The 25,201-nt window shown below is 42.5% G+C and overlaps 1 protein-coding gene across 1 annotated transcript in view; it reads right to left on the bottom strand.

The window, feature by feature from the left end:
- Positions 1 to 24,182, bottom strand: part of ACO1 (aconitase 1) — a 37,767-nt gene extending 13,585 nt beyond the window's left edge. The window contains exons 1-9 of the mRNA XM_082074759.1: positions 24,093 to 24,182; positions 13,804 to 13,924; positions 11,945 to 12,113; positions 7,388 to 7,525; positions 5,298 to 5,367; positions 5,005 to 5,188; positions 2,061 to 2,200; positions 889 to 1,060; positions 326 to 426 (exon numbers count right to left, since the gene is read on the bottom strand). Of these exons, the coding sequence (XP_081930885.1) occupies positions 326 to 426; positions 889 to 1,060; positions 2,061 to 2,200; positions 5,005 to 5,188; positions 5,298 to 5,367; positions 7,388 to 7,525; positions 11,945 to 12,113; positions 13,804 to 13,900 (1,071 nt within the window). The 5' untranslated portion in view covers positions 13,901 to 13,924; positions 24,093 to 24,182. The remainder of the gene's footprint in view (positions 1 to 325; positions 427 to 888; positions 1,061 to 2,060; positions 2,201 to 5,004; positions 5,189 to 5,297; positions 5,368 to 7,387; positions 7,526 to 11,944; positions 12,114 to 13,803; positions 13,925 to 24,092) is intronic.
- Between the last annotated feature and the right edge of the window lie 1,019 nt (positions 24,183 to 25,201).

Genomic DNA, 25,201 nt, shown 5'->3' with positions numbered 1-25,201 from the left:
CACAGACACTACCTGAGCATCCACACTATCTTCATAGCTGTGGTTTGAGTCTGGACTTCTCAAAACTATTAATACACGAATCAAATTGCAGAATCTGCACCAGCTAGAGCTCAATTGAGAGACAATCTGTAACAATGCTCAAGTTTTCATACCTGAAGAGACAGCTGACTCATTCAACTACACCCTAACTTAAGACAGCTGTGTGGACTGAGCCAAAGGATGAGTCCTCTGACTGCTGCTTAGTTTTTGTGAAAAACAGGTAATTGTCACATTAAAATACAGCAGGGCATAAAGCAAGGAGCCAGAAGACAGTGTAGTTTCTAACCTGTGTGAAGTCGGGATCCTGAGAAGAGTTCTTGAAATCTCTTAGCATTCCCACAGCCTCAAGATACTTTTTTGTCCACATAACTTTCTCTTTATCACGGCCTAAGGTGAAAGTCAGATACAGCAAAAACAAAATGCAAATGAAACTAAGGAATTACTACATAACAGAAAAATAGAAAAAATGCATAACAGGCTATTTCACTGTTCACACTGTACATTGCACTACAAGAGCCATTCAGCAACAGTATTAGAGACTCACTAGAAACAATGCGATTGAGCAGACTTAGTGGCTTTTGCAGAACAGGAACAGGTTCCTGCTTCTGTCATCTGAATAAGCTAGGTTCCAGGAGGGCTAAGCATGCAGTTAGCTGCAAAACAGTCTAAAACTTCCTAAACATAGACCATAAGAGCAAGAAACAGCCTGAGTAAGCAAGTATGGAAAAAAAAAAGCACTCAAGCTCAGACGGCTCCACCTGATTCAAGCCCATTGCTGACTACACCATATATACCCAGAATCCTTCCTTTCAAGTACACATTTATCTCACGGTCTTTTCTCACACTCACCAGTTTGTATCAGGTACCCAATGCTAATATCATCCACTGGGAAATAGGCAGCTGTTGCTCCGTACTCCGGACACATATTGGCAATGGTGGCTCGGTCAGCAATTGACAGCTGGGCTACACCAGGACCAAAAAACTCCACGAATTTACCCACGACTCCAACTTGGCGAAGGTGCTGTTATAAAAATACAGTGCCTGTATCACTGCTACATACCAAATGACCTGAGCATGTATGTTACGAAATCCAGCTTTCAACTTCAGAGAAAGCTTTATCAAAGGTTTCTAAAGCCATCTGAAATGATGAAGTTTTGGAAAACTAAATCTCAAAGATGAGGACACAAAGATGTACAGTTTCAATGACAAGATACAACCCAGGGGTGCAGTCCTTCTAAACTTGGTCTTTCTCTCATTTAAACTAGAGTCTATCTTAGAACAACTGTATTTTCCTCAATATGACATTCTAAGGAGAGGAGAACAGTGTGCGGCCTTTAGCCAGCAAACCCAGAAAGATGGGGAAGCAAGAAGAACCAACTACACAAGTACATGAATCAAACTGTAAATGACTGAACACACACATCTGGGTAAACTCAGGAAAAAAAAGAAACAACAATGACTTTTCCCAATTGAAAGTTCTCTCTGAAGACAGCATTCCACAGTGAACACGCATACTAGATTTTTAAGCTCCAACAACATCAATGTTCACCATACAATACTCTTAATTCAGTCACAATCCACAGAGAATAAATATATTATGAACATATGACATGTGAGCCAATCACCTGCAGACCACAGAAGTCAGACTGCAGCACTTTATATTTGTGATCAGGTTCTACAGTGCTGTATTTTCTTACTTTAAGTGGGGACTTCAAAAAGAAAGTCATCATGTTTCTTTTGAGGTGGTAGAGAAACAAGATCCTTTTACAAGCACCGTTGTTCCAAAACTAGTCTGCACATGAGGATTTGAACAGGACATGAGGTATCAGCCCTCTGTTCTAGTCTGTATGGCTTCTGTGAAACTAATTCCAACCCACAAAGAGCAATCAAGCTTAAAAGAAGTCCAAAAAGACTACATGGAAGCACAAACAGGGCTCCTAAGCATGCAGTACAGTAGCTCTGTCCTATAGAACATGCATAGCTTCTAGCAATAATGGCAAAACAGTAGACATGTTCCTTACCTTGGTAATGGTGAGCACAATGTCAGTGGACGTCACCAGCGGCTGAGGGTTTCCTAGCAGTTTATAACCAACCACCTCAGGAAGCACCATGCTGATCGGCTGGCCCAACATCACTGCTTCCGCCTCAATGCCACCAACACCTGCATGCAACAGGAGCATAAAATCCAACTACTGAGATAGCACTATATCAAAGATAAACCCCCAAAGTACAACTGACAGATGATTACTCTATTTAAGTTACAAAAGGGGAGAGAAGGTAGACAGCCCAAGGGCTAACCTTCTGCAAAGAGGCACTGCTCATCTTGCTTCAGTTTCTGCAAGGTGGGGCTTTTAAATTTCTTTCTGTTCCATACTTTGTTCCTTATTCCTCAGCCATTAGATAAGATATTAGGTAACAAGTAACTTAACTCTGAGGATGCTTGGCTTTTACAATAACAGATGTGAAAGTTTTATTTAATGACTTAAACATGCAAGCATAAACAAAGAATGACTGATAAGGCACTGAATGTGGTGTGCTGTGAGTGAATGTATGCAAACTGACTATTAGCCACCAAAAATTTAAAAGTTATTTTGAAGGAAAGGTTATTAGAGTAAAGAGTATAGACTCTTTAAAAATACTAACAGAAAAGCTACATGTTAAGACAGAAATATCTTCCTTTTGTCTATTAAGTTGCAACAGGGATTGGGCATGTATAGCTGGGAATCTTTGTGTAAGCACACCTTCAGTATTAGAGGAATGTAATTCAAGTGACTACTTCATTTTGCTCATTTAATTAGGTAGAGTATCAAGATGCCAGAGTCACATGCAATCTAAACCACCATGATGCAATTTGGCATCAGGCAGCAGTTTTCTAACTTTTTGCCTGTAGGAAGTCCCTCTCATGTTTATCTTCCACTTTCAAACCTTCTTCTGCCTTCTGTTTAGCTTAATTAATACTGAGCTAGAACAAATTGTGTGTAATAGTTGTTTATGTATGCCAAACCACTACTCCTTTTTTTCTGTTTAACCTAATAATGGCTCTGAAAAATAATTTCCAATTTATTTTATGAAAAATGATATACCTACGTTAATTAAAGAGATAATTCTGTTGGAGATCCAATCATGTGACTCCTTTCACTAGGTGTTGAATCATTTTCAAACAGTCCAGTTAGTTGACGTGACTGACAGGTTACCACAGACAGGTATGAAGCAAGTTCAGCATTAACAGCCACTAGCAAGAAATGCTGAAGCCAAGAGTGCACACTTTGAGCATGTATGGTATGGACTACGTCCAGCCATACTTTTCAAATTCTGGAGAAAAATGAGGCTACGTTTACCAAAACACTCCTCCAAGCAGCTATTGGTGTTGCATCATACCTAAATGACGGCTCCATGTGTCAGGCACAACCAAATACGAAATAAAAGAGACATCTCCTATCCCAAAGATGTCATAGTCCTAAATAAAGTGAACTTGTTTACATTTGTATTTCAAGCCAGGAGGCTTCCACCCTTGATAGAAAGTCTTGATCAACCAATATTGCTACATTAGTATAGGTAGGGTAGAAAAAACACAATGTGCTACTTCTATTGCATGTGGTACTCAGAACTTCATGAGCATCTTCGTGAAAAACTAGCAACTGCTGTTTAAAAACCACAATGTCTTCTGTATTTGTACGATACCTATTTCAATAGGGGTCCTGTCACAGGAAGATAGAAAGTGCAACTGAAATTCTTGCTACCATATGTGGGATGATTGCAAATACCTTCATTTCATACCTACTTACTTAGTCAATAATTCAAATACTGTGGTTCGCCACTACAAGCAAAAAAAAATGAATTATTTGTATTTATTTCTGTAACAAGTACTCTGTGGACTACTGGTATTAGAACTTACTTCATAGTGCTGTTTTTCACAATGGCCTCTCTGGCTATATTTAACTCACTCAGATTCAACTCCCAGCATCTTCAATCTAAGGGGGCATTTACAGTGCTTTTTTTATAAGGCAACACTTCGAAAGCACCTAAGCGACTAGGGGACAAATGGATGTTCAGTGATGCTTCAGCTCCCTTGCCTTCCCAAATTACTAAGATGCTGCCAGAAGTCTTATTTAATATTTTCCTTGCCTGCCTCCTTGTGATTTAAATGCAGAATAGAAAATATATAAAATAAATTAAAAACACATACACACAAAAAGCCCCCATCAACCAAACAAAAATAACCCACAACACCACATGCACCAGAAATCATCTGAGGTTGTTATCAGAACAGGGAGCTCAGTTACAAAGTCTTAAATAAAGTCTCTTATAGTTGTCAGGTTCCTTGAATTTGGGGTTAGTCTGTACACTGTGTCTGACTGGCATGGAGATAACTTTTCTTTACAGCAGCCCATATAGTGCCATGTTTTAGATCTGTGACCAAACCAGTGTGGATAACACAACGTTTTAGTTATTACTGAGCAGTGCTTACAGTGTCAATGTCTTTTCTGTTTCTCACTCTGCTCCTCAGCAATTAAGCTGGGGTGGGCAAGACAGTGGGAGGGGACACAGGCAGGACAGATGACCAGAACTGAACAAAGAGATATACCATGCCATAAAACATCACAGTCATCATTAGAACTGTGACATGGGGAGCCGGTGGAATTTTTCTAAAGTAGCTGCTGCCCAGGGACTGGCTGGGCTTTGGTGTGCTGGTGGGACATGGTGACTGACTGCCTTTGCATCTCTTGCTTTCCTTTCCACTCCCCCCATCCCCTTCACTTATTAAACTGTCTTCATCTTGACCCATGAGTTTTTTCTTGCATTTCCCTTCTGATTCTCTTCCTCTGTCCTGCTGACAGGACGACTGAATGAGCAACTGGGAGGGGGCTAACCTGACAGCCAGGGTCAGCTCACCAGAGTCTGAAACACAGCTTAGTCAGCCAACAGACTATTCACGATACACGAACACTCCAGCCAAGCACATACCCCAGCCAAGCACTCCCAAGCCATCTATCATGGTAGTGTGTGAGTCAGTGCCCACCACACTGTCTGGATAGTAGTAGCCGTCCTGATCCATCACCACTCTTGCCAAGTACTCCAAGTTCACTTGGTGAATGATCCCAGAGCCTGGCGGAATAATCCTCATGTTTTTAAAAGCCTGAGAGCCCCACTGAAAAAGAAGGAATTGGAGTAAAAAAAATGTCAATGCACAGGAGCACTGAAAGAACTTTTGTTCACTGCACTTTTCTCCATGCAAATAGGATTAATTCTTTCGGTACCTTTAAGAATTCAAACCTTTCTTTGTTCCTTTCAAATTCCAGGTCTTGATTTTTTTGCAAGCTGTCTGATCTGCAAGTGAAAATGATCAGCTGTCAGAACCATAAGGACTTGCCTGAAATTTATGTCTGGTCAGATATGCACAAAGGTTAAAAGAAGCGTTATTAGCTAATGTTAGTGCTGATCAACCTTGTATTTTTAATAATCACTGCAGCTGTGAACTGCTGGCAACCAACAAAAAGGATTTTAGTAATCTTAAGAGATAATACCTGAAGTCTGGTTCAATTGTGAGTGCTAATCTGCTTATTATATATGCGGCGGCCCTAAAACTTGTAGCTTGGGAAAAGTTGGAGCAATGTGAAGTTTCCACACCTAAATCAGAAGCAATCAGCACAGCACTAAAGGGAACTGGAACACAACTGCCCTGCAACTTCAGCTAAAAAGAGGTTATCACTGATGACAGAGCACTGCCTGAGGCCTCTGTGTTTCAAAGCAGACAGGGCTAACAAACTTTTGACTTGAATCTGCTGCCTAACTTAGGCCTGATGAGTCTGAAAGAACTGAAGCATAGAGCTGGGCAATGTTCTCTTCATATATACATGAGCCTAATAGAAATAAAATAAGGCTGTGACAAAAAAGTCATTGTTACCAAAAATTATCTTAATGAAGTCCTGGATACAACTGATAACATAAAATGGATGTTAATGGATGGATAATGCAGAAAAAGAATCATAATAGTTGATTTTGTCCTATGGTAAAGATGGAATAATATATATTTCAGAAAGAAATACACTGTTTCTCAAACATCTTAAAAATGCTGTGATGCAAATTAAAAAGAAAAAAAGGTTAGGTTTCTAGTTCAATAGATCAGTGCTAGAACACTCATTACCCCAGAGATCAATCTTTAGATTATTATTTCTAATTTTGCATCTGTTTCTAAACTCATGTTATGTTACGATACAGCATGTCTAGAAAAAAAAAGTTAAAGGGAGCTGATTTTCAACAGCTATGTAAGTCCACATTTTTTGGCCCTTTTTCTTCCCTCCCAACTCAGAAATGCCGTCAGTGAGGATTTGTATCCTTACTAGTCTATAGTTAAAAAAAAAAAAAAAGTAAGAAAAAGGTTATATTTGAAAACTGTCTGGCAACATTCTTCTATGAAGCAGGCTTTGTAATAGATTTCTGCTCAGAAGTTTAGTATTTTTATTCCAAAGAAGCTTCTCAATATTGGCATTGAGAAAGTGCTCGTTATGCTCTTTAATTTCCACCTTCTTCAAATTTTGTTCTTTGCAATGCTATAACTTAAGCAGCCTGCTTCAAAACTGCCTCCTACAGAGAACAATAAATACATAGAATATGTAGGCAAGGTAACTGCAGACCAAAAACCTTCAGGAGTTTGGAAGATGTTTCTTGCTGATTTCCTTACAGGTAACTGCAGGATCTGTTTGGAAGAATAGTTCAGTAGGCCCATGTTTAGATACCACGGAGTGTAGAAGGACCCCTGTGCAGAGGTCTTGTACTTCATTTTGGGTCTAGTGAGTGCTCATCTCCTTTTAGCAGGCCGAGGACTGAACAGCATTATGTTTCTTTTCTGTACTTATAGGGGCCATATATAATCGGTGTCTTGCGCTCTTCTGCATGGAGGCACTGAACCAGCAAACAGTTCCTCAGAGCTGGGCTAGGGCCGCTCAGGTCTCTTCTCATATAAATAAGGAAGAAAGAAGACACTGTGCTTATTCTTTCCAAAAAGCCCTACAGGGTCAAAAAAGTGCACGTGGAAAAAAGTTACTTCAGAGCAACTAATAATAATGCAGTATTATTATGGAAAATTATGATCCCCATAGGCCTGGACTGAGTCTGTTTCTATTAACACTTAGCTCAAGCTTCTGCTGCTGCAAGATGTACCACAGGAAAAACAAAATTCCCCATCTAACTCACAGCAACTGATACACCAGTCTAATTTAAACACTTATTAGAGTTTTGGATGTTACAGTTCAAACACCAAGAATATCACCTGTGGAACAACCTTTGTTATCAGTAACTGGATCCAGCTTACTACCATTAAGAAGTAAGAGTTATTTTTTATGCTTACCGCCTGTTAAAATCAACCTGGATAGAGTGATCTATCACTAGATCAGCAGGACAGATAGGATTGATTTTTTCAGGGTCCCCACCAAGTCTTTTCACAGCATCACGCATCGCAGCAAAGTCAACCACGGCAGGCACCCCACTAAAACAGAAGACAAACAGGCACGGTGAAACAATTTGGTAAAGAAAAACAACAACAAAGCAAACACAACTGAGATCCTGAGATGCAGGACAGACACCTATTATCCCATACAAAGCAAACCACCACCTCACCCTGAGACTTGGTATCATCACTCAGACAGTACCCTTGGGAACTTAAAGTCAGAAAAACAGAAGGGAGAGAACTGTATCTATATCCTGAGCACTTTAAGAATGAAAAGCTAAAAAAACAAATCCATCAAGTAACAGAAGCAGTTTAACATGCTTGGCTGGGGATCTGGAAACTTAGTCGTAGTCAGCGTTCCGCTGGGACCTTGAACTGGTTTATCTTCTTTTGCTCTGTCCCTCTCTCTCTTCCCCCATCTGTTTAAAACAGAAGTGGTGGGGGTGGGAAGGGGAAACAACGTCCTTTCTTTGATTCTTTGCTATGTTTATTTACCTGATTTTAAGGCAAGGGTCATTTCTTTCAAGATGTGCAAAGCACAGGAGGATCTCCTCCACAAGCAGGGTTGTTTAGTATAATATCTTCCACACTTAAAATGAAACTGGCAAAGCAGGGCATCGGATTTCTTACATTACAACGCACATGACTGCAAAAAACCTTTGCAGAATAACTTTTTTTTCAGAAGTGGATTTAACTTCCTTGCAGATCATTGGACAAACATAAAAGGCAGAAAAAAGGTATACCATTAATCTTTACTAACAAATTCTTGTACGTATCACTGACAAAAGACCTTGTATCACAAATGGCATTCAAATAGCACGTTTCCGGGCTAGGGGCCAACATTCACATTTCTGCCTTCTCACATATCTCGTGACAATCCTGCAAGCCCTTGAACTCCAAGTGACTCAGAAAAAATAGTTAACAGGATTTTTTCTCTACGTCTGTATGCCTCATTCATCCAAAACTATTTTTAAATCCCTAAATCAAGCCTTCTTTTCTAAGTGAGGGAGGTAAACTATACAGAGGGTCAAAGTAATGCACATGAGTCTTTTGTCCATACTCTGCTTCCAACCCAAGTTTAGTCACAAGCAAACACGGAGTAGTAACCATAAGTTCAAGCAATTCAACACCTGTCTTACCTAACAGATCACACACATTTCCATATTTATTTTAAGAAAGCTTCTGGTGTTTCTCAGCACATATATTCTCAGCTTCTACAGAGATATGTACTAAGCATGACATTTTTCAATCAGCTTGGGAAACCAGCCTGTCTGCCTTTGCTGGCTGCTGAGACCAAAAGTGCTGCCTGTGATGTGCTCGTCAGGATCTGTCATCACTCAGTAACCCACTGGGAACACTGCACTTCTGCAAGAGCAGCCCAAAGCCATGACAGTTTATGTTTTCAACCCTGATTACAAGGAAGCTATTACAATTTTTAAATATACCGGAAACAATACAAGAAGAAGGAAAAGCCTTTGTAGCTCCCACAGAATTTTACCTTGAAAATCCTGAGTGTTTACAAAAACAAACTGAAAAAATGGTCTAACCTTGACACAATTAACTGATGTTGCTGAGGAGTTTGAAGCAGTTTGCTGTCCTAGGATATGCACATTCCAAGGAAAATAGGAAATGCTATGTTATGCTAGTTAGATTCAGGGGAGGGAAGGGGTTAGAGGGAGCAGAAGAGTTACTCTGACAGCTTACAAATGTTATACAATCGAAAAGGAACAGGCACAACATCCATCTACAGTTTTAGAACTCACGATAATTACAGAATGACCAGATCCAGGAAATTTGATAATTCTAATCCAGGACACATGAATGTAATTGTTGTACGGCTTCTGGAAAGTTGCCAAAGCTGCCTTTTCCAACAGAGCCCACTCAGAAGCCTGTTCAAGAGCTCGTTTTTCATGAATGCAGCTGCTCTGCAGACTTACAGGGAAATTTTTAAAACACAGCAGGAGAGTAAGGGGCACGACAGAAGTGCAGTAACAAAGGGAACAACATTTGCTTGGGAGTTTGTCTTCCTCTCTGTTCCAGTTTTTTAAACAACAGCCACCGGGTAAAAAATAGCTAGGAAACGAGCACTTTTTTCAACCGAGGCTTTGCCTGTTTTTCCTGACATCTTTAGGAGTTGAGCCATACTAGGTCTCTAGCACCTGGCCAACCCTTGGGAAAATGCAAACCAGAAGGTGCAACAACTAAGATACTTCACTGTTCTGAGAAATCAAATAAACAGGTTAGCAGCATGAGGCTTACCAGGATGAACTAAGCTCTCTTACAAGGGCAGAGGACAAAGGTACAAAGGACAGTGGACTTGCAAGTCAAATGCTGTATTAAAAAGTTAGAAGCTACTGTTCCACCTGAAAACTGACTTTCCACATCTGCCAGGGACTACTACATGCTGACACATAGGGACTAAACACACTGCAATAACAAGGCCCAGAGTCCATTAGGTAGAAGTCACAATTCACCTTTCTGGGAAAATATGGACATTCATTTTTTATATAGCAGAGAAATCTTTAAAAATATATTTGGAATAATATTAGAAAATAATGATGTGAGTTATAAATAAGACTTGAAAGGGGCGGTAAGAGCAAAAGCCCCAGGGGAAGGGTGGGAAGGGGAGGCAAAAACACCACCCAATGCCCCCAATAACAACAAGCTGGCTGAAGTCATTGCTGGACCACTCTCTATCATCTTGCTAAGTCATGGGAAACAGTAGAGGTGCCTGAGGACTGGAGGAAAGCAAATGTCACTCCAGTCTTCAAAAAGGGCAAGAAGGAGGACCCAGGTCACTATAGACTGGTCAGTCTCACCTCCATCCCTGGAAAGGTGATGGAACAACTTATCCTTGGTGCCATCTCAAGGCATTTCAAGGAGAAGAAGGTCATTAGGGGCCACCAACATGCCTTCACCAAGGGGAAATCGTGCTTGATCAACCTCATAGCCTTTTATGAAGACATAAGCAGGTGGATGGATGATGGCAGAGCAGTGGATGTGGTCTACCTTGACTTCAGTAAAGCATTTGACATGGTCTCCCACAGCATCCTCACAGCTAAACTGAGGGAGTGCAGTCTGGACGATCAGGTAGTGAGGCGGACTGTGAACTGGCTGAAAGAAAGAAGCCAGAGTGTCGTGGTCAATGGGGCAGAGTCTAGTTGGACGCTTGTATGTGGAGTGCCTCAAGGGTCAGTACTGGGGCCCGTATTATTCAATATATTCATCAATGATTTGGATGAGGGAATACAGTGTTCTATCACCAAGTTTGCTGATGACATCAAGCTAGGAGGAGTAGCTGACACACCACAAGGCTGTGCCGCCATCCAGCGTGACCTGGACAGGCTGGGGAGTTGGATGGGGAAAAATTTAATGAAATATAACAAGGACAAGTGTAGAGTCTTGCATCTGGGCAGCAACAACCCCAGGTTCCAGCATAAGTTGCGAACGATCCATTAGGGAGCAGTGTAGGGGAAAGGGACCTAGGGGTCTTGGTGGACAGCAGGATGACCATGAGCCAGCACTGTGGCCAAAAAGGGCAATGGCATCCAGGGGTATATTAGAATGGGGGTGTTCAGTAGGGCAGAGAGGTTCTCCTGCCCCTCTACTCTGCCCTAGTGAGACCACATCTGGAATATTGTGTCCAGTTCTGGGCCCCTCAGTTCCAGAAGGACAGGGAACTGCTGGAGAGAGTCCAGCGCAGGGCAACAAAGATGCTGAAGGGAGTGGAGCATCTCCCTTATGAGGAAAGGCTGAGGGAGCTGGGTTTCTTTAGCTTGGAGAAGATGACACTGAGGGGTGACTTCATTAATGTTAATAAATGTGTAAAGCATGAGTGTCACGAGGATGAAGCCAGGCTCTTCTCGGCAGCAACCAATGAACAGTCAAGGGGCAACTGGTACAAACTGGAACACAGTAGGTTCCACTTACATATGAGAAGAAACTTCTTCTCAGTGAGGTTAACAGAACACTGGAACAGGCTGCCCAGGGGGGTTGTGGAGTCTCCTTCTCTGGGGACATTCAAAACCCACCTGGACACCTTCCTGTGTAACCTCATCTGGGTGTTCCTGCTCCGGCAGGGAGACTGGACTAGGTGGTCTTTCGAGGTCCCTTCCAATCCCTAACATTCTGTGATTCTGAGATTCTGAAAAAAACCTGTAAAGTCTGGATTCCCTCATTTGGATGCAATTTATCTATCCTATTTTCTTCCCCTCTGTTTTGAAAAGTGTCATAAAGATATTTATTTCTCCACCCTAGAAACACTTCATGTAATGCTTTTATTAATATCATTAGTGTTTGTGTCTCCAAGTGTTGTCTGTAGCCTCACACCCAGGAAAGTTGAAAAAGGTCTTTCATTTCATGGTCATTCTTTCCCTCAGCTAACCCCTGCACCCCAAGCTGAGCATTGCTGCCCTTTCAAGAGCCCCTCTTGCTAGCTTTGAAGAGCATCAGACTCACGTGAAGTCTTGCAGAATAACTCTTGCAGGCTTAAACGGCACTTCAACATTCTTGTGTTGCACCACTTTCCAGTCGAGAATATTCTCAACATCTCCCTTCTTCACTAGGAACTCATCGCAGTTACGGATTGCTGCTTCCAAGAGAACTCGAATAGAAAACGGCAGGCGTGCTGCAGGGGTAAGAGGCAAGAAACAAATTCAGTTTTTACCTTAGGGCATATGTCAGCAAGTGCAAAGTTCCACACCTGAGGCAGACGTGTCCACAAGTGCTGTCCCATATTCTCACAAGGCTTTATCCCAAATTATCAGACTCCTTTTTCTGGCCTCCAGCTTTCCCAGGAGGTCAGTGCTAACTGATCTGTCCCACTCAATTCTTTGAGCTGATCTATTATCTCAGTTCCTATGAGACAGCACACATCTTTGCTGAAGGGACTCTTTTCCATATCTCTTCCACCCTCCACAGCAATACTATTAATAACCTAAAACATGTTCTGCTCACCTTGTTTCTCTGCAGTTTTCTCTCACTCTTCACACTGAATACGGTCATATAAATGCACCAGAAAAACATAATTTTCTACCTGACATTTTGGAAAGTACAGCTTTAGTGGTCTTGGCAGTCTCTTGTCCAGAGGTGGAGAATGAAACTAAACAACAGTAAGACTGTGCATCTGCTAATCTTTTACTTCAAGACAGAAATAGTTACAGAAGATGACACAAAATATTAGACCAGTCCTGACAGGTTTACTACAAGCAATGGGTGTGAAGAAAAAAAAAATGAAAGTTTCACTGTCCTTCCTCCCCTGGTCCACTGTAATAATAGCTGTTTCGTTTCTTCTCAGAATATTTACATTCAGGTTTGTCTCAACTTTCTACACACGGCCTCCAAGACACAAAAGTCACTTAATCACAGTGAGACCTCATTACTTCTATCATTACAAAAACCCAAACTATTACTCAGGACATAGTCACTCAGAATCATTTGGAGGTTTTTGTTGTTGGTTTTGGGTATTACAAATCTTCTCCCTCTGCCCCCTGCCCCATTTTTCGGTTGCTTAGTTATTCAATTTTTCAGGTAGAAAGTGTGCATTGTATCCTTTTTTTCTTTAAAGAATCTGTAGTTTATTGATCTTGGAATCTTGGAATGGATCAACTGATTAATAGCATACATGTATTTCTCTACTTCTTAAGACTCGTCTCTGCTTTTCTCTTAATTGATTTCTCAATTACACACTACCTGAGTGTGCAATGTGTTGCTGACATTCAGAGAAAACGCTCCTCCTCTTGCTTCCTGAATTCTTCTTGATTGCCTATTTCCTTTTTGAAAGAGGAAAAATACCCAACACAGACAGCTCTAAGCTATAGATACTCATTTACTAAGTCAGCAGCAGAGACTGTAAGATTTTTACCAGTGCCAAATAAAAGATGCCTAAGTACATTCAGGAAGTGCCAGAGTAACTAAAGAAAAAGCTGCCTCAGAAAGGATTTTCTAGCTACTACTCTTTTTAAAGCTGAACAATCTTTCTGGATGATTCAGTCATATCACTGTTAGGTACTTTGCAGCCTTTCCAGTAGCACGGGAGTATGAGAGAAAACTCTTGGTTTTGCCTAGTTCTCCTCATCCACTCAGGAAAAACAAGACTGATGTGTGTACAGCATATTGAGAAAATACTACTGTGACCTTGCCAGTACTTGTGTAGTTCTAAATTCCCAGAATAAAATTTTGCTAACATTTTCTTTTTAACAACCACCTTTTGAATTTACAGTTCCCACCAGAAACCAAATATCATCTAATGTTGCAATGTCTCTTCAGGTTCTGTACATCAATGTCAATTAAATGCTTTCCTTATGCTGCCAACGTACCGTATCTCTCATCTTCCAATTTGCTCAGATTAAAGAACTTCTTCAGAGGCTCTTTAGGGTCCAGTGGCTCCACAATGTGTACAAAAGGGTTGCTCATGGTTATCTGAGAACCTTGGTTTCCCTAAAACACAAAAGAAAAATAAAAGACATTTTCATTACACCTTTCCTGCATACAAAGTATGTCCCACAGTCCCACAATGTATCTGTCCCATGTACAAGGCCTGTACCAGACAAAAAGGTACAGCACAGTCTGTGTTAGTCATGCCCTTTCCCCTACAAATCTAGTTGTAACAAGTTCTCAGAGATAAAAGCTCTGCAGGAAGATAAGGGCATTGTGAAAAATAGGGATACACTACATGGTTTCAAAAGAAAGTTCAATGTCTGCATTATTATCTTCTTTATGCTGCTTATAGACAGTTCCTTGAGCCTCTGTGATCCACGAACCACCATGATGATGTGGTGTCATTTCTTAAGTGGTATCAGTCTAAAGCAAACAGACAGGCATTCACATTCAAAATTGAAAACAATTCAACCAAAACAGAAAACACAATAATTTCACTTGAGCCAGAAAGTGTTATAGACTAAGATTACAAACCCTGACTGTCAAGAGACACAAGGAACCCTCCTGATTTCAGAAAGATTCATTATGGTCGCCACCAAATAAAAATTAAAGTGGACTCTACTGTAAACATCATTTTGGTTTGAGATCTGTTGTTGTTGCTATCCTAGGGTTTTGCTGGACAGAGCATTCTACTGGTACCTAGGACTTTTAGGGTTCACTTATACAAGTTAAAGTACCTTGAGATATTCCCAGTATCAAGGCCAGCTAGCATAGAGGGGCCTAAATTCCTTCTAGAAATATCTTTCAATGTCCAGAAAAGGTTAACTGCATGCAAACTGCCTAATGGAACAATTCCTAGGACACTCTTAAAACCTGAACTCTGCCCAGGGCTCTCTTGGGAGCACTGGCTTAGGCCAACACATGCCAAGGAACAAGCTAACGATTTAACAGTAATGACAATTCTCTTCCAGTGCCTGGCAACATTCCCAGTCATGATAAAAGATTTTTTAGAAGAGAGATAATCACAGGTCTAACTTCCAGATGTGTTGTCTTCTCACAGTACTGTTCTGTCTTCACTCAAGTAACATTATCTTCCCTTAGCCCAGCAAGCTGTGAGATGCACATCCTTTGACAGGCCTTGGAGACTGTTTGGTGCAAAGGGATGCACAAAGTCCAGTATTTGTTAAAAACAGTTAATGCGAGGCTAAAGAGTTGATTAACAGATCTCACCTGTCATTCTCATTGACTGTACAGGGAATACTATTATGGGGAATACATGGAGGATTTTTAAAGTATTCCAGCACAAATCACATTTCACATATTTTGAAGATGGCAAACAAATTAGAGATTAGACTGAGATGGAGAGACAGCAGAAATGGTGACGAAGGCCCAGGGTGTAAAGCAGCAAGATACTGAAAAAGTAGGAAAAAATTCCAAAATTCTGTCAAGTAAAACAATGAAAGTTTGTAGATAAAAAGTTGAATGCCCAGGGAAGACAGAAAGGTTGGCAAATGAGCAGACTGCCAATACCATCCCGCGCCTCCCTCCCCACTTATATCACCTCTCACATTTCCAACACAAGTTATCACCTCTCACGTTCCAAACAACACGAGTTATTTTCTGAGGTACCCCTTCCCAGTTCTGCAGATACACATCCTGCACGTGAGCCCATCTAGTTTTAGGTGTCACCTTCTTTAAGCAGCAAGAACTACTCAGCTATTCCTCTTGTAAGCAAACTCTGTGCTTCTACGACTGAGCATGATCAAAATAAACTGCTTCCTTCCTCTCCTTGCCAGCTACGCTCCTCATGAGCTTTATTTTCTGCCTCCCAAGCTGTGAACTTCATTTTACGCATATTCACTTGTCATGGGAAAGCCTATGGCTAGCTGAAGATGGAAAATGCTGGGATATCCCCTCACAGAGAAAGCAAGGGATCATTACTTTGATATGACCATAGTGAGTCCACTGTACTCAGTTCACATATTCTCATCTAAGCAAAAACTGTAGCTGTAACATTTCCTATCCAAGTCAGTGTCTTGGCAAACCACAGCAGCAATTCAAGATCCTATGACATGTTATCTACTTGTTACCATTGCTCTGCCAGGCATCACCCTCTTCCCTGACCACAGCTTTTTTTAGTTCACAGTATGAGATACTTCAGTACAAATCTGCTTCCACCAGTGAGTTACACAAATACGCCAAACTGTGGGTGACCAAGGCCTAAACACCTCCTCTTCACCTGCCAGGTCATGCTGATATGAACAGCTCTGTCACAACCTTGCAAACCATTTACAAATCCACACAAAGAGGTAAAGTATCTAGAAAAAATGCCAACTTCCAGCATTGCTGTACCAAATTTCACAGAGCCAGAGAAGCCTCAGTCGTACCAACTACTATTTCCAGACGATAAATTATAAACCAAGCGGCCACAGTGCAGAACTCAAGATAGTGATCTGCCAAAAAGACACAAGGGAACAGTACTCTGCAAACTGAGTACACCGAAATTTTTAAAGTAATCACTGCAATAGATACAGATTAACTTGTGATTGCAGCACAGAATATTTATTCACGTTTTGCAGGCACTGAAATGTAAATATGCAAGCAGGCTAGCAGACAGGGTAGCCAAAATCTGTGTGCCTGGGATGGGCGCAGCCCACAGGGTCACACAGGTTGCTCATAGCCAACACTGCAGGACCGCAGCGGTAGCTGATCACATGTAACAGCGGACACTCAGTCTTCTGCCTGACAACCTCAAAACTGCCTGCACGGAGAAACGGGAAATGGGATTCCACACAGTGGCCCTCAGGAAGAGAGAAGTACAGATTAAGAGGTTTCTAATGGCAGTGCCACCAACCACCCACACACACTGCTCATCCTGGCCTTGGAAAACAGCAGCAGCTCCAGCACAATCTACTCCCCCTCTCCTGTTATCCCAGACACACATTCTTTAGTGTTTGTGCAATTCTGTACACAGACATAGGACTCCACAGGTTTCAGCTGACTGAAATCTATAAAAATTATTAAACTGGGGAATTTAAAAAAAAAATAAAAGCAGAATCTCATCACTGGAACCTTCTCAAAGAGTTGCATGACTTGTATAAAGTCTACCAAACAAGAGCTTTATTTTAGCCCTTCCAGTGCCTACTACTACAATTCTGTGAACACTGCAAATCTGGCTCAGACTAATGCTCATCATTAAATCTACACTCCCTAACTATCAACATTGTTTTACCCTCACCTTGTTACATCAATGCTTAGCACTGTGCCACGTAGCTCCATCTCTTATCAGGGTATGCTTTGAATTCACCACAGACCACCGTGTCAGATTGCTGGCATTTTCTCTCTCACAGCTCAACCTCTCTCTCCCCAAGAGACACAAAAGCGCAGCACAATTCTAACTACAAATATCAGGAGGGGGGAAATTTATTTGGACAAGGTCGTAACTTTCCGAATATAAAAAAAGGAAGCTGTTTTTTGTGTATGCAACATTTGTCCTTCAGAGCAGAGAATGAATGCTTCTTTAGCTGCAATAGCTGTTTCATACTATCTGTATCCACAGGTATTACACAGGAGGGTTCAGATTTCTCTGGCAAGTTTTATATTACGACATTCTAACTCTTCATCTGTGTTGAGTGGGTCTGTGAACTCAGCTTTTACCATGAGAGCTCAGATGTTCACTAGCAACAAAACATCAGTGCAAAAATGCCGACTGGCTGTACTGTGTGTGTGGATCTCTATCGCAGCCTGAAGACCACATCATATGATGATCATTACATAGGAATTACGCACAAGCCCAAAGGACACAGGAAAAATGTGTCTGTACCCTCTTCTTTCCTTGTTCTCTCTTAAAAGTTAAACAACTAAATCAAACATATTCAAAGCATGTTAAAGTCTGATGTGGATTTCCACAAAAAGTATGTAACTTAAAATCACTCTAAACAGCTACAACAAAAATTACAGGAGATCTAAACATACGTTGCATGTGTTGATTTCAAATCTTATGCTGATGTAACTTTTCGGAGTATCCAACATATACACAGTACCAGTCACATTGCAACACCATCTACTGGAAAAGGACTCAGTTCAGCAATCAAGGTATGATTTGAAGCATGTTCTTGATTGACTGTGGGTCCTGGACTCTACTTTAAACCTTTAAAAGCAGCAGTGTCACTTGGAACAGTTTCAACACGCTGAAATTTTACTGAAATGAATGGAACTGGGAAAGCATCCTGATATATCCTGTAGCTTAGCCCTTCCAGAAATAATCTCATGCAGGCTAGAGATGGAAAAGGTGTGCTGTTTAGGCTCCCACTTTAAAGCTGCAAGAGAGCATGAAGGTGAAAACCAGAAGCAACAGTCCCTTTCGTATCACTAAAAAAAAAAAATCTTAAAAACATCACATTTGCTGTACTAGATCAATACCAGCAATAATATTATTTTGGGGTTTTTTAGGGATCTCAGGGGATCCCACTTATCTCTCACTATCCAGAACAAGAGAAAACCTTAGAACATAGAGTGGTTTTCTGCTAAAACACATGCTGATAGTAAGTCACGCTCTTTCTGTGGTACACACCAGTGTTGACAAAATAACCCTGATTACTAATAATGATGCTACTACAGAAATGCCTAAGGTCAAACCAAGGACACATTTATTTTGTTTGACCAGCAGAAAGGAAAATAAGAAAAAAAACATCTCGGTGAGACAACTTCTGTCTGAGCTTCAGGCCATAAAGTAGGAACAGAGCAGGTGTAGTCATTTCAGCATTTTAGCACAGACATATTCATCTCACTCAGGGAAAGGCAACATGTTTCCATCACTGCTTTTTCTATTCCATCTTTGGTTTCTTAGTTGTCCTTCAAATTACACAAGGGTGCCTACATTATTAACGAGAAGTTCATTGTAGGCATCTGCTCAATAAAACTAAACACCTAATAGCTTAAGTAAAACAGATATCAAATAGTAAAAGCTCTTTTTCTAGGAAAGTGGGTAAATTCCCAGCCACCACTGGTAAGCACACACTTAGCAAAGGAATAGTTTAATTTGAACACTACCAGAAGCTAGAAACACTAGAAAAGGTTACACTTAGCCAAAGCAATTATGATATTTTATCAAGCATCAAGGAAAGGGGGAAGGCTCAGACTTGCTGGTACTTGAAGAAAATCTGTGAAGAAACTTCCAACTGTAAACTGGGAAAAGGAGAGTTGAGCTGGCAGGACTGCTACAATAAAAGCCTTCGCCTGGTTACAAGGCAGAGGACACCGTGAACGCTCACAGCTTGCTTGGAAAACACATTTTCCACCTGTGCCGAATCTGATCTTCCACCTTCCGTTGCAATTATAAGTCATCCTCCTACTCTCTCACATTATTTCCCTTAGTTTTGTCCACTCAACTGACATTGTGTATCTGTACTTAGCTGCTAAATACGTGGCAAATATCTCTTATCAGCTCCAGCATGCAGGAACTTCTGTCTTATTAGAATGAAGCTTGCTCTGTGTATGACTACCCTTCTGAAATACAAAGAAGGAAAATATCCACGTTATGCATCTGGCCAGAAGTCTGCATTTTTTACATGAAAGGACAACTCCTCCCACATTAGTCGGGTGACTGCAGTAGTAAAACTTGGGTAAGTAAATCCATTCATAATTCAAGTCAGTTTAGAAAAAAAAGAACAGGTTTTTGTGCGGTAGAAAAACAAATAGTTTAAATATCCAAGTTGCCTAAGAAAAACATCTTTGTTACCCTGGCAAAAATAAATAAAAATTTAAAATAAACAAAATCATCAACAAAAAACAAATACACACCCAAAAAATGGCAAAAAAAAAAAAAAAAATCACAAATGCCCCCAGCATTTGGATAGAGTTCAACACCACTACTGGAACAAGCAGAGTCTTGTTTTATAATGTATCGAGCTATAATTACTTTTGGATGTGCTCAAAACAGATGAGTACAACTACTGTTGCAATAAACACAGGTTTCTTGTTTTGCACAATAGGAGCTCTTAGTATTTAAACTACCTGTGACAGATAATGCCACTCTATAAAAAATATACAGTGCTGCATTGCTGTAAAGCAGTCAGTGACAAGATTTCAGTGCTAACAGAAACTGGGGAAATAATATTTTGTTTCTTCATTATGCAGGGAAGTCCGTTGTTCCATGTAGATCCTTAAAAGAGAAGTCCACGAACAATTTGTTGACTGAGCAACTATTCTGCTGGTATGAACCACACCATTGTCCCACACTGGAAGAAAATGCAGTAATACATAAAGGAGGTGTTTTTTTTAAACACTCTCTAAGCAAAGCTGCAGGGAGCCCCTTTCAACTTTAACACTCAAGAGGAACTTTGTACTGGAACACAAACAAGACTCCGGATTGCAGACTTCGCTGCTTTCTCCTGATGTCTAAAACTTTGAATGCAATGCTAAAATATTTCTTTATTCAGAGCCATAATGTGCTACACTTCCAGTGCACTGGACAGGTTACTACGTGCTTATTCCTGTAATCTGTGTATTTCACAGGCTGTCACAAGCATTCTGACCATTGCACTTTGTCAGCAGAGCTGTACTGCACGTTTAGGAACTGAAGATTTAGTTCAGAGATCAAGCTTGTGAAATCAACCCTTTAGCTCTTAAAGTTACTCCAACTCCAAGCAAGCTGAAAGTTCAGATGCATGGCCTGCTCCTATACGTGGCCTGTTCCAAGATGTGGATAATAAACTCCCTCAGGTCACCCCTCTGCAAAGCCAAATGCTCTCTCCTCCCTCACTGCAACATTCAGCTCACTTAACTGCTTAAGGGACGGTCAAAACAATTCTCTTTCGTACATCTCCCCAGCTTTGGGTGGCCCAGGCAAGCACATGTATCTAATATCCTCAGACAGCCTCTGGAACGTAGTCTAGCCTTGCAGTTAACAAAATCCAGATCCTAATTAAGCAGGCGTATGTGTTAAGAGAATGCTGTGTCAGCAAACCCACCACTGAGTGTCCTAGTTAAAAAGTAGAGACTAATTTTCTTTATGCTGCAGGAAAATGAGCACTATTATGCCTGAGAATACAGAGCAGCTTATTTGGAGGCTGAAGAACATTGAAAAATGAAACCTTGACTTTTTTTTCCCTGAAAAAGCAACTCTGAACTTTAACCTACTTCATAGCCCTGTACAAACTTGCTGCTCATTTCCCCTGTGGTAGCAGTCTTAGAATGTTCAATAAAAATATGCAGCACAGACCAGTTTTAACAAAGAACCAGCTTTCAGTGTTAGTAAAAAAAATTAAAAAATCCAGTGTAACACACAGAAACACGTTTCCACTGGTAACATGGAAGCCCTGCAAGAAGTCCTGAACACAGAGAGTCCTCTCAATGTGTACAAAGGTTGGGTCTGAAATTTGGTTTCAATTTCAATAGGCAGGAATAAAAGACATGTTGGTATTGGCCTATTTGTTTCCAAAGGCTCAGGTGAAGAGGGAAAGGAATGTTGCAGATGTGCACGGGAAGGTAAAACAGAATGGGAGTATTGTGAATCAGCCTTCTACTCACGCCGCTACCGTTGTGCCAGCTCTGCAAACTGCTGCCTCTGCACCCCTGAAACTCCTTTTGTGCAATCTGCCATCTGAACTGTTTCAGAGCTGTTAAAGATAAGTAGGTGGAAGGAGTCCTTCAAGGATGAAGAAATGACAGATTACTACTGTTGTGAAATAAATCTAGCGTAGTAGGGGAAAAGTCCTAACTTTTCATGCCATTTCAAAACAATCCTGAATTTGTGTTCTGGAAGTAATAAAAGACTTTTCTCACAGCAAAAAATGCTGCCTACAATCCTAGCAGCTATTCAATTGCTTATGTAGATGAATCCAGCTTTCAAACACCCCTGGCTTCAGTCTGCAAGCAGAACAAGTCCATATCTGATAAGACTTCCGTAGTTCCAACTAGCTGTTACCAGAGTTTACTAGCCAAGCTCTCTGGGGAGGCAAACATCCACATCTTTAATTCAGCTGGCTTTTTCAGAACAGTTTTCCACATAAAGGCTAGGAAAAAAACAAAACAAAATGAATAAACAAGAACAGCCCAACCAAAGCTAAACACCCTCTTTCATAAGCTTCTGAGGCCTGACCCTAGAACTGTGGGATGTCCCAATTCCTGTGAGGAAGTACCAAACACCTAGAGGAAATCTTCTGAACTTGCCACTCCCTAAGGCAGCACTCAAGGCAAGAACCCTGAAAAATTCTTCCCTCCTATTCACACAAACAGAACAGACTGCAAATTAAGACTCCTCTCTACCATCTCTCTGTTTCAAAGGAAAGAAAGAGACCCCTCTTCAATTCTTACCCTTCCAGTGATATTAAGTGGATCATTACTCCAGGAAGGGAGATAATTTCCAGCTATTACGTGGTGAAATCCTACAGTGAGAGACTTCCAGTTGTTCTTACTATTTAAATAGCAATACTATTTCTTCTGTGGTTTCCCGCAATTATTGTTTCAACTCTTCCACTGTTACTACGAGAACTTCATTAAATAATATCAAAGTGGGAGTGCATTATCCTCTGGCCAAAGGGAACCAGAGAGAAAGAAAGGTACCAAATTACAAATGAGATATGTCAAAAAATGCAGTTTGGAAGCCCTACAGTCTTCAGTTCAGCAGCAGTCTACAAGATATACTCTGTAAAGCACTGCTACATGATCAGGCTCCTTTATACACCAAAGACCTCTCCAGGAATTTCCAATATCTTACAAAGTCAAGGAAAAGTAAAGTATTGACAATCTTCTGAATAACTCCTCACACACACCCCACAGATACTGGAGGCCACAAGAATCAGCTGTACTTCCTACTCTATGCACATTAAATTCCTCTTACTTTCTTCGAAGAAGCAACAATCCCCAGAAGTTTATTAGGACATTCTGACGGAGCACAATTGCTTTTAAGCAAAAGCAACAGTAAGTAAACATTCCAGTGTTAATATTTCTCTAGGGTGGTCTTCCTTTACTTCAGTATTATGGATTGATAATAAGCCAGTCTGAACAACAGCAACACCGCAGAGTGCTCAGAGATACTAATTCATTTCCAATTGTTTAGAGAGAGAATCCTCTGGTTTAGACCAAGTTTCCTGCTGATACTAAAGAATAATGAAGCCCAGACCTCTCCACCTTTTCTCCCCCTCACACCTATGCTAGATTTAGATCTAGAAACCAAATATCAAAGTACAACCTGCAGTTAAAAAATAAGAGGGAACCGTGGTTATGAAACACAGTAACGTGCTGAAAAGATATACAGGGACTAATCCGAATATATACCTAATCCATATTCTGAAACTGGGCATCTCCACAGCCACAGTCCTCAGCCAGGTGAGACTACAAAGCAAATATGTTCATCATACAGCCTCCCTGACTGTCACTGTTACAGAGCACGTGCACCTGCTGTCTGTGCCATGAAAGCAAAACAGATGATTTTGTCACCAAAAAGACCAAAACTATTAAGCCCTGTCACTTTCCCTTAATACAGGCTTCACCTTCTAATGCTTTTATTACATCCCTTCTCTGTCCTACCTACTTACGCTGCAGTTTTATTGGAGTTTTTTTGCAACACAGCAGGGCTGCTGTGTGCTTGATATGTACACTACGCACTATCCTCTACTACTTAGATATTACTGAAATATCAATAAACAAAGCTGGAGCTGTTCCAGTAGAAAAATCAATGAAAAGGCTTTGCCTAGATGAGAACAGGGCAGTACAACTTATCCTTCCATTCCCGCGCGCCTCCCCTTGCCAACTCTGTTCTTCCCCATCTCGGGAGAGGTGACTGCTGCACCCGCTGTGAGCAGGGCCACAGCCCAACAGACCGAGTTCCAGGCAGCCGGGGCCTGGCGGCCGCTCCGCTCCCTGCCCCTGGCAGCGCAGCCGCGCCCGCTGGGCGATGGTGCCGGGGGGACCGCAGCGCTGCGGGGAGGGACCCGCCCGCCCCGCAGCACCAGCCGCCCCAACGCCGCCTTCCAGCCGCCACCCGGCAGCCAGGGCCAGCCGGCCCCGCCGCCAGCATAACCCTCCGTGCCGCCGCCGGGCTGGCCTGGCCTGCCGCGCCGCCGATCCCCGCCCTCCGCCGGGGCTCGCACCGGCCTCAGCTCCCCACGAGGGGCCCTCGGCAGCGCCCCACACCACGGCAGGGAAGCGGCTTCAAGGAGCCCGAGCCACAGCCACCGCGAGGGGGAAAGCTGGGCGGTCGCGCCCCGGCGGGGCCCGCACTCACCGCGGAGCGAGGAGGAACCGGCCGCCAGCAGTGCTGCCGCTGGTAACCGTCAGGGCCGACGGGCGCAAAGAGCGAAGCGGTGGGGGCGGGCTGGCTCCGCCCCAACGCCCTCAAGGTCGGCCACGGCGGCATGGCGGCCGGCCGGGGGGCGGCGGCGGCAAGGGGGGGCGGGCAGACGGACAGCTGGCCAGCTGGCCGGCCGGACTTTCTTTTCGTGCCCGCAGCCCTGGCCCGCGGTCGCCTCTCACAGAGCCGCTGTCTTTCTGGGGCGACGCCTCTGCCCCGGGCCGAAGCGAGGGCGCTGTGCTCTGCGCACAGGGTGGGCAGCGCGGTTCACCGCGGCCGAGGCCGGAGCGGGCGAGGTCTGTGCTGCGGGCCGAGGCAGAGGCAGGCGCTGTCAGAAGAGCAGCGGGGCTGAGGCCATGGTGGGCTTTGCAAATAGAACCATCGAATAGTTTGGGCTGGAAAGGACCTTCAAAGGTCATCTGGTCTAACCCCCTGCAGTGAGCAGGGTCATCTTCAACTAGATCAGGTTGCTCAGAGCGGGATGGGGCATCTGCCACCTCTCTGGGAAACCGGGGCCAGTGTTCCACCACCCTCGTTGTAAAAAATTTCTTCCTCATGTCCAGCCTGACTCTCTTCTCGTTTAGTTTAAAACCATCACCCCTCTAGTCCTGTTGCTACAGGCCCTGCTAAAGAGTCTGTCCCCATCTTTCTTATTGGGCCCCTTTAAGTACTGAGGGGCTGCCACAGGTCTCCCTGGAGCCTTCTCCAGGCTGACCAGCCCCAGCTCTCTCAGCCTGTCCTCCCAGCAGAGCTGTTCCAGCCCCCTGATCATTTCTGTGGCCTCCTCTGGACCCTCTCCAACAGGTACGTGCCATGAGGGCTCCATGCCCTGCCAACCTGCATACTTGCTCAGACTTCGCAGTGGGTCCAAGAGTCACATCACTGAGGCCAGGACCTGGAACTGAACGGTTCTCATTCTTTCAGGACACTATCTAACATACAGGAATGCTTCCTCATGGCAGCGCAATAGGAGAGGGACCTCAGGGTGACTCTCTGGGCCTGTGGGAGAGCTCAGTGGCCTGGCTGTCAACAAGAACAGCCTG

The sequence above is a fragment of the Streptopelia decaocto genome (assembly GCF_964273445.1).
Source record: "Streptopelia decaocto genome assembly, chromosome: Z".
NCBI lineage: Eukaryota > Metazoa > Chordata > Aves > Columbiformes > Columbidae > Streptopelia > Streptopelia decaocto.
The sequence above is the reverse complement of the archived record's forward strand: the minus strand, read 5'-3'. Positions and strand labels throughout refer to the sequence as shown.